We start from the raw sequence: 10,214 nt of genomic DNA, 5'->3' as shown, positions 1-10,214 counted from the left end.
AACAAGTGATGATGACCTTTTTTTTTTATATTTCCTTTCTTTTCCTCTCAGCAACAGATGGAGAAGATCCTGAGTGCTGTTTTTGTCTTCTACTAATACTTCAGACACATACTAACGTCACAATTGTTTTCAAATGCTTTCATCTTGTCCTTCATCATCTTAAAGCAGTGAGAGTCGGATGTTTTATAACACATTTGTTCCTATTTATTCCATTTTGATTGGATGAAAGGTCCTTCATCAATACTGCATTATTCATGTTATATTTTATTATTATATGACAGTAATTTGATCTTTTCCAATCCATGCTGAGATGTATTTCTCACTGCTGGAGCGGTTCTCAACAAAGCTTGTGGCTTTACCATATGAATATACAGCTATTTATATATCAACCATACAGCAGACAAATGCTGTAGTAAACACGTGTGTGTGTGTGTGTGTGTGTGTGTGTGTGTGTGTGTGTGTGTGTGTGTGTGTGTGTGTGTGTGTGTGTGTGTGTGTGTGTGTGTGTGTGTGTGTGTGTGTGTGTGTGTGTGTGTGTGTGTGTGTGTGTGTGTGTGTGTGTGTGTGTGTGTGTGTGTGTGTGTGTGTGTGTGTGTGTGAAAGAGCTGTAGGTTCTACAGTGTGTGTTGTACACATTCAGCAATCAAAAACATTGTTAATGTTCCTAATGTTCCTCTTTTTTTCTATTTGATTTTCAACCATTTACCATCAGTTCAGATGAAGGAACAGACTCTAGAGTAACAGGAGACCTCCACTTGTTCACCAGCTAGACGTAGTTATTATACAAGTTTAAATTGTTTAAATGACATATTAAACTTTACAATTCTGAGCTTTTGGCCCAATAAAACTATTTTGTGGAACTCAACCAACACTTGCTCTGTGCATGCCATATATGATGAATGGAAATAGCAGAGATTCCTAAATTGTATTGTTGCATAGTTGGTTGTGTCATGGTACAAAAATATTATGCAATCAATTCAATATTAAATATATTGTCTATATTCACAAATCAATTCAAAACAAGGTGCAACATCCTCTGCCCTTTTCTCTCAAACCTTAAAACAACCAAAAGTAGGTAAAGAATCCTCAGAGAGAGCGACAGGTGTGGGATCCCTCTCCCAGGACGGACAGAAGTGCAATAGAAAACACAATCCTACTCCGATCTGCTATTAAAGCTCCTTCATGTCAAATGACACATTATCATACCAGATTGGTTCAGCAGGAAACATTAGTATTTAATTCACTTAAAGTATCAAATCACAACACGCATTATCTCAATACACTTAACATATCAAGGTCGTTTTAGAACTGGACCCGAAAGCAGACACAGAAGGGGATTGGTTCGTGACTTAAGTCTCTTTAACAAAGTGCTGAGGCCGGCAGTTAACAAGCTGGGGCCAGTGGGGACTGGGCAAGCGATACTGGGAGCTAGAGATAGGCAGGTGGGTTCTGGTGGTCCTGAGGTGAAGGAGGAAAAAGGATTATTAAGATGTTTCACTGGAAACAATAAAAAAAAGTTTTCACTAGAAGTTAGCTCTGCCCTGAGGGGAGAGAACACCCGGGTCCTTGTAGGGCTGCTGTTTAGAGGATAGAGACCAGGTGTGGAACTCCTACCACCTGCCACGACTTACACACACACACACACACACACACACACATACACCTGAATGTTTCTGTTTTTCTCTGAGTGAATGAGAGGAGAGAAGTCAGACTGTCATAGATAAATAGTCCAGTAGTGAAATCTTCTTCATCCCACAATATGATCTGAAATCCACTTTAATCTAAGTGCCAGCCAACAGCAGTAGCTACGTGACACTCAACCGGTTCATTCATATTCTGTTTGTGTTTTTTCAGCAATGAAGTTGAAACTCTTTGACAGTTCACTCTCGCAGCAGTGTCACTTCTTATTAAACATGACTTTTGTACCTCAGACTGTTGGACCACTTTCCTTTGTGTCAAACTCTGTCTGAATTAATGACACTTCTACCTGAGCCTGTGCCTGAGTCATTGTTCCAGCCTCTCTGGTAGAATATAGTTTCTAACAGCAGGACAGGGATGTAGTGGGAAAATGTTGCAATAACAAAGGACTATTAAAATGAACAAAGGCTAATTACACTTTTGTTTGTAAAACGTGTATTTTTTTGTAGTTATAATTTATATAAGTAACTTTGCTTTACAATACAAACTTGTACATAGAATGAATTCACATAAACACAATGAATTGTATAAGTCAACTACAAAGATAGAAAGAGTGTGAACCGGTGAGCTAAACTGAGTGTCCTACTTTCAGAGGGTCCTGTACTCTGTGATAAGTCACATTAAGGAATTAAAGGTACTGTGTGAATGAATTGTACATTTTCCGACTTTGGCACCCACTAGTGGTGGTAGCAAAAAATGGGATTGTAAAGTAGATACATTTTTACATGAAAAAACGTAAACCCTCCACTAAACTCACAGATTATTATTATTTTTTTTTAAATAAACGTCCTTTTATTTCCTTTATCAACCATAACACCATGAAATAAAAGCCTTAACAATCTGCCAGGTAGATTTACAAAAGATGAAGGGAAAACGACAAACTGGTGCCAGCAAAAAGTCCAGGGGGGGTCACCACCATGGATATAAATTATAATCCATCCATATTAACATTTAATGTGATGAGATAATATCAATGAGTGTACCTCACTGACAACCTTATAATAAAGTAATAATGTAAAAAGAAACCATGAGAGTACTATGAGACCAATCATCAGAGATTAGCTTCACAGCGGTAGGTGGGGACACCCTGGGGCTCCGGCCCGCTGAGCGCTGAGGACCGGCGGACGCACACCACCAGGGTGCCATCGGGGTCTAGGGTTCCACTGACCGACAGGGGGTCCATATCCTCCGGGAACAAGGACTTATGGGTGAATGTGTCGCTGATGCTGCCATCATCCAATACCTGAAAGATACGGACGGAGAGTTAGTGGAGGAGGAGCGATGGAAGGACGGCTTGATGTAGGAAGGCTGCTGGATAGGGTTACATGGGCAGAGGAAAAGACAATGAAACGAAAGGTCAATGAGCACCGAGGGTGACAGCGGAGAGTGAGAAGAAAGGTGTGAGGGTGTGAAAAGAGGATGAGAACCAGTGAAAGAGAGGCGAGAGGTCAGCGCTGCTCAGCTGCTGAAGAGAAAGAAAAAAGAGCGGAAGAGGGAAATGAACACTGACTAGTTGTCTCTGATGGGGTTCTCTCACTGTTACTGGCCTTGAAGTGGAGCTGAGCGGTTGTGGGATTTTTGCCAAATTGTCTGCTGACCCCTGTTAAAAAGATCTCTCCTCACCGCAGCACCCCCCCCCCCCCCCCCCCCCGCCCCCGCTCTTCCACCATCTCACCTTTTAAACATGATAAATGTCGAAATGGGAGGGAGGAGACACTGACTCCCACGACATGTCTGATTCCAACACGAACAGGATATGTTCCTCTGTATTTTGTTTATTTATTTCATGATTAATTGATCAATATTCCACAAAGTCCTGTCATCAATACCTGCGGTCATTTACGGTCGAGCAGTGTTTTGATGCTAATAACAAAACATGCTCTACTGATTATGATGAATTCTATTCACCAGTTAGCTGATGTTTGCTGGAGTACAGCTCAGGCTCAGGGTCACACTAGGTTTACAGGCTGGTCATAGACCAAAACCCTGGACAAATGAAGAAGTGACCGGATGATGGAGCCAGGAGAAAAACTCTAAAGTGACTGCAGCTAATCCACTGAATCGCTTCCAACTACTACTTGTCTTCTTTTACATCAACAGTGTTGTTCATGAACACGGTCAATGAACACGTTCACATTTTATGTGAAGCTGAACTGAACCAATCAGTTTACAAATGGTGAACAACGCTTACACTCACATTGTTTTTTTTTTTATATCACCATTCTATAGGCCATCATGTGAAACACCAATAGCGAGCACAAATGTGTGTGTGTGTGTGCCGGTGCTCCCACAGACTGGGAGCGAGTTGGAGTCTACACACCCGCACACAGGCCACATTAGGCAGCGACGAGCAGAGCAGAGCCTGTCTACATGAAGCATAAGACAAAGGGAAGATTCTTTGTGGGAAAAAAATGCATGTAGACTGAAACTGCACCGGCTGGAGGTGCCTTGCATCTGCAGGGCAGTAGTTTTAGTTCCTTCTGATTCCTTTATAATTTGATGGCCATCCACTGGGAGCAGAGGGTGATAACATTTTGCCAAAGATATTCATGTTCTGAGGTTTTTACACTTTGACTGTCTGGATTTATCCTCAGTGAAATGGTGACATTTAAAGACGTTGAGGGCTGTTGATGCTGTAGATGTGTCGGTGAAAACAGTCAAACAGACATGAGTATGATCACCAGAAAGCCGGATTCATTCAGTCATAGATGAACGTGATACATGAGGTGTGACAGAAAGCCGGATTCATTCAGTCATAGATGAACGTGATACATGAGGTGTGACTGTGTGTGTGTGTTCACATGTTCATATGTTCACATGTTCACATGTTCACATGTTCACATGTTCACATGTTCACATGTTCACATGCTCACAACTACAATCAAACCCCTCCGTTGACATGTGCTCACACCTTCTCGGCGTGAATGACGACTTGATGTCTGTAGGCCATGAGCACGATGTCATGTGACTCAAACTGGCTGACGTCAGCGGACATGTAGTAACTGTCTCCAAGACAACGTACCCCCCCGCCGGCGCCGCTCTGACGACCTGTCACAGCGCCACACACAGGAGCTGCAGAGGAATTACATATTACAGGACATGTAAGAGGTTTACATAGTTGGTTTAGCACTGCAACTCGAAACATACAGCAATATTAATACAAATAAAGGAACATTATGGGAATGTTAATATGATCAAATGAAAAGTATAAGAAATAATAATTATTAGGCTATATATTCTTATTTAATATCTGATATTTTAAGTTTCAGAATATATTTATGATACATAGATGCAACTCTTTCTTTCTCAGTATCATCTCAATCAGTTATTTTAGTACTCACATTAATAATGCTGTGAGTCAGATTTTTTTAACTTGTTTCTGTTGTTGGAAATCAAATAAACTTTTCCTGCAATGATTAATATATATATGTATATCAAACATTACAGCATTATTAATGTGATATATATATGTATGTATGTATTAAAATCTTGGTTATTTTATGATTTCTAACTGTAGCAGTTTAGTTTTTGAGGTCAGAATAGTTTCCTATAGGAGATGCATCACATATTCACAAGGTTTTTATTTCATTTGCCGATTACAAAGACCCCAGTGGCCCAACATGGTCACTAACTCTACAAACTGCAGTAGCTAGTAAAAGTTTACTAAGAAAGGAACAAATTATTGCTCAGTTCTTTGGGTTGTTTTTGTATTTTATTTTCAGACTGACAATTACACAAAGGTCGTTCAAAGCCATAAGAGACTGAAGCTCATGTTGGGACCATAAATTCATTTTACTGCTAGTTTGAAATTTTCGTTTTTATTCGTTTTTTGTTTTATTGTAAAACTTTTGACAGTCATAATCACTCCTCGTATCATTTCATACTGTGCTGACATACTTGGATAATCAGAATGTGTCAGGAAAATCATATTTTAAGCCCGACTATTGATTCTACTATAATCTGCCTGGTGCGTCACCAGTAATAAACCCTTCTTTTTTGCAGTCGTGCTGTGTGCCACTGCAGAACTGTTTTTAACACTTCACAAGATTCTCTGACATCAGCCACCACCTTTTCTTCTCGTTTTCATCTCGCTATTAGTTTTTGATGTGGCTCAGGAGACGATGTCTGGAGTCACACAGTCTCTCTCTCTCACGGCACCCAGACACTCTCAAGGCTCCGGCCATCACTCTCTTTGAGCCACAGGTCTTTTTTCTTCTCTTTTCTTTCAATCAGCGATACACTGTAATGTAAAATACTATACTAATGCCTCTTTCCTCTGGTGCATGCTGCCAAAGTGCCAATGAGCAAGGCATTAAAGCCTGAACTGATTCTGAGCTGTTAATATAAATCATGTAGCTCAACTTCTTATGGACGTTTTCCTGTAATAATTACAGGAAAATGTACATCTTCATTACCATAGCTTAGAATACCTATTCATACAAGTAATTTTGAAACCAAAAACTGCAGTGTCAGAACAGTCTTATGATGAAATGGACTTTGACAGTGACATTACTTTTTGTCTATTTCATTTGAGGTTGACCACATAGTTCAATTGCATTAGTATTTTTATTAATGGTGAAGTATATAAATAATTGTTTACGCACATCTGGCTAAGTGGGATTTAATTCTGACATGTTGAACCTTAAACCTTTGTTTTGTAGAGAATGATTGTAGTTGTAAGGTTAATGGTCCGTCATTGTTGTATCTAATTGAATCATTATATTAATCTAACTTTTTTAGCTGCAAGAAATAACCTAATGAGCTTTAGAGTCTTTGAAGGCCCACAGTGAATTGTGATTTAGTGTCATCAACAAAAACATTTAGAAAACACCTGCTCTGACTTCTCTCAACTTGGACTCAGCAACAGTAACGATTGGGGAAGAGGCTTAGTGATGTCAGTTCCCTTACCAGCGTGTCCAAAGGAGGATCTGTTCTGCCGGCTGAAGGGGGCCAAGCAGCTGGGTCCCCCGGGGCCCTCTTCTCCAAACAGACTGGAATGATCAGGGGAGTCAAGGAAGGGCTCAAAGAGCGGCTCCAGACAGTCCGAGGATCCGCCCAGCGAGCCCTCGGACCGGTAGGAGCTGGAGCTGCTGTAGCGTGACGACGAGCGGTAGGATGAGGAGGATCTGCGGCTGGAGGATGTCACAGAGGCCATAGCAGAGGATATGTAGTTTCCTGTCACACTTGCATACACAGCCTTACAGAACAAGACCTGTGTTCACATAAGAACTCTCTTGTGCCCCTCTCGAATAAATAGTTTCAGAAAAGCGGGTAACCTGAAGCTTTCCACCTCGCAGTTACTGCCCAGGGGTCTGTGTGGTGGCTTTCTTATAAAGTCCAGGTGCATTGTGGGTCACTAAAGCACTGCAAGGGCTCTGTATTGTGTTCTTCCTTCAGCCATAAAAGGCAGTTTCCAACCGCTGGAGCCAAGAATGTAACGGACAAAGTGATAAGGAGGAGAGCGCCCCTTCTTATTCAGACACACACACACACACCCAGTGGAGATACGGCTGAAGGGGGCCTCTTGAAGATGCTTCTGGCGAGTGGTCAGAAATAGCAAAGTGGTGTAGTGGTCAGGTCGTCCGTTAGGCTGACCCTGCACACAATGTGAACACTTTATCAATAATGCAAGAGAAAATAGGCCATTTAAGTTCTTACCTAATGGGCTAACAGACAAACTTAATGTTCAAATGTGAAAAGTTGAGTGCTTTCTGTAGGAACAGCTTCAAAGCCGAATCACAAAAACAAACAGTTGTGTTGTCCTGATAAAAAGAGAAATTCAGCCCAGACTGACCTTTAATCTTCGGCTTTAAAAGCTTTAAGGGCAGTGAAGTTTGAGAACACAGGTGTCCACTGGGCTCCACCGTGTATCAGCAATGACATTCAGTACCAACGTATTAATACTTACACAGGTCATGTGTGTGTGCATGTGTGCTTTTCATTTAAGGCTGTGAAAAATGACGTTGGGCTGCACCACATTTTGCCCTTCAGGACAATGTCCTCGTGACAGGGACACTAAGTGTGTGAGCTCTAAAGCTGAAACAATCCAGTTAACACAAGTCGCATGCATCAACATGTCAGCTCCACGTCTATGTGTCCTTGTGTCAAATATTTTGCATTCATAAATCTTCTGCAGCGTATTTGAAAATAATTCACTTATAGTATATACTGTACAGCATGGCCCCAGAAGAATGCAGGATAACAGAAAATGTATGCATTTTTTAAACTGGAGAGACTCAGCTGTCTCCAACTCCTCCCACTCAGCAGAACAGGAGTTCATATATTCAGCTCCTCTGCCAGAGGTGCAGCGGCTCCACTGGGGGTCACAATATTCTCTGGGCAGACCTGAACACAGCCTCTCCTGAGCAGAGGGTGTATCTTCAGTGGGTGACCTCACTCAGGAGAGAGGGATATGATGTTAATTAGCAGACAAACCACAGAGAAGCCCCGGAGAGAGGAAGAACTTCAAACAGGCTTCATTTAGCTTCGCTGAGTATCAATTACTTATTGTTAAATCAAGCTTGAGCCTGAGACCCATCCTCTGTGAACACCGTGGTGAAGACAAACTGCTGTGTCTCACTTCAATGGTTTGTTCATGCTGTATCAGGGTGTTGCAACCGGCAGAAATTCTGGAAATAGCTGTTTGCGGCGTCTTGATTTATGTGTTTATCCTGCTGAGTTCCTTCCAATTTTAATCGATGACATAAAATGTGGGGGAGTCGGTCTTTCTCTGCTGGTTACACTCAGTTCACACCCTGAATGTCAGCCACTCAGACCCCAGCCTCACAATCTGATGTTTCACTCTGTGGGAGATCCGATCTTTTCATGGTTGCCTGAACACAGTCAAATCTGATGGTGTCCCTGTCTGTTTCTTCATTTTAGCCTTGGTTCCTGTATCGTCTGTAAGAAGCAGGATGCAGAGGTGGATAAATCCTCTGAACATTTCATTTCACCCTGCAGGGTGACATTATGTGACAGAAACTCACTCCTACACTGTCTTTCCAGGTACTGACAATGTACTTACATCATTAAATGCCATCTAGGAAACTGTGCGTATTTCCTGTCAAGACCTGTTCTGTCTTTTTGGGAATGTTATGGATGTGTTACAATATATTATCATGGATGTGTTCTCTGACTCAGTGTCTCCTCTTCTGTCTCGTCTCAGATGGAGTCTGATGTTCTGTGACAGAAGATTAACCAAAGAGAATACGACGGGTAAATCAGAAAAAGACTAAGTGATAGTGACAGTGTACATTGTAGGTCATGGTTCCTGTCCCCCACTAACAATCAGTGATGTCTGCTTCAACTGTGACAATGACTGCTCCCTAACATGAAGGGAACAAGTCAACAGAATGTGTTTTATGTTTTATCAGCTTCTTTCTGAGAGGAGGAAATTTAAGAAATCTGTCTACCAACATTTTAAGTGTTTTCATTGAACTAATTTTCCCAAAACTAAAACTTAATGCCTGAGCTTAATCACACGTTTCCACTGAGGGGGGAGATCCTATCATGCACTTATTAGCACCAACACAAAAGATCATGTGATTCATTTGGTCGAGTCACACACTCAAAGCACAGCAGGACAGAATCTGAAATCAGATTGTGTTTGGTTATGTACGTGTGAGTTTCAAATAGAGCCACTCTCCTTCCGTTGTCACATTTTCAGAAACCTGGTCATGGAGCAACTTATTTACCCTTCAGCCAACGAGGCTTGTGTGTGTCCAGACGATCGTACACACATGTGCTGCCATGAAATTCGTCAGGTCCCGATCTGCTACACCCCCCCCCCCTCCCCTCTCCCTCCCAGCCTGACAAATGGATTAGCGAGCTCCCCCAGGGAAGCATGATGTCATGGAAAAATTGAAATACTCACTGCTGTAGAGTCTCTAAGACCCGCTCCACTCTGACTGCTGTCCTCTGCCCCGGTAATAACTTAATAATGATGATGTCGTCATGTCAGGGGGCTAATTGCAGCAGTCTTTATGGTGTGTGTGCACCGCAGTGTCTGTCCAACAGTAAATGATGTTCAATGAGGTGAATGTTCATTAAACTCCTCAGAGCCATAAAACACTGTGTGAAATCCTGCTCCAATCTGCTGGTAAAGCTCCCTCATGTCAAAATGACACGTGATCACACCAGATTTGTGTTTGTTTTCTTGGAAACACCAAACACAGTATTTCATTCATTTTAACAATGTTTTTATTAACTTAAAATCATATCAGATGCAGCAAACAATCTTCAAATCCAAGGTGGCAATATTCAAATAATTACATTCAGCCAAAAGAGGAAGAAAAGTATTAAAAAGGGAGAAAGAGGAAAAAAGGAAAAAGACAGGTTTGAGATTTCAGAGGGACAAGACGGTGGAGTGTGTGTGTTGGACTGATGCTGATGGAGATACACAAACCCACTGAGGATGTAGAGGGGACAGTACATTCATTTTGGGTCATCAGGTTTTCCTGTTAGGTCATACAGTGTCTTCTTCTCTGTTGGGGAGGCATATCTCTCTGAACTCCGGT

The 10,214-nt window shown here is 41.7% G+C and overlaps 1 protein-coding gene across 1 annotated transcript; it reads right to left on the bottom strand.

Annotated features, from left to right (window-relative positions):
- Positions 1-2,219: 2,219 nt before the first annotated feature.
- On the bottom strand, positions 2,220-6,997 carry LOC133951809 (heat shock protein beta-7-like). The gene is made up of 3 exons (XM_062385996.1): positions 6,607-6,997; positions 4,610-4,770; positions 2,220-2,941 (listed from the first exon to the last, which is right to left on the bottom strand). Exons 1-3 carry the CDS (start codon positions 6,851-6,853, stop codon positions 2,750-2,752), a joined length of 600 nt encoding a protein of 199 aa, XP_062241980.1. The 5' UTR covers positions 6,854-6,997; the 3' UTR covers positions 2,220-2,749.
- Positions 6,998-10,214: the final 3,217 nt, after the last annotated feature.

This window comes from Platichthys flesus, chromosome 4 (genome assembly GCF_949316205.1).
Source record: "Platichthys flesus chromosome 4, fPlaFle2.1, whole genome shotgun sequence".
NCBI lineage: Eukaryota > Metazoa > Chordata > Actinopteri > Pleuronectiformes > Pleuronectidae > Platichthys > Platichthys flesus.
The sequence above is the reverse complement of the archived record's forward strand: the minus strand, read 5'-3'. Positions and strand labels throughout refer to the sequence as shown.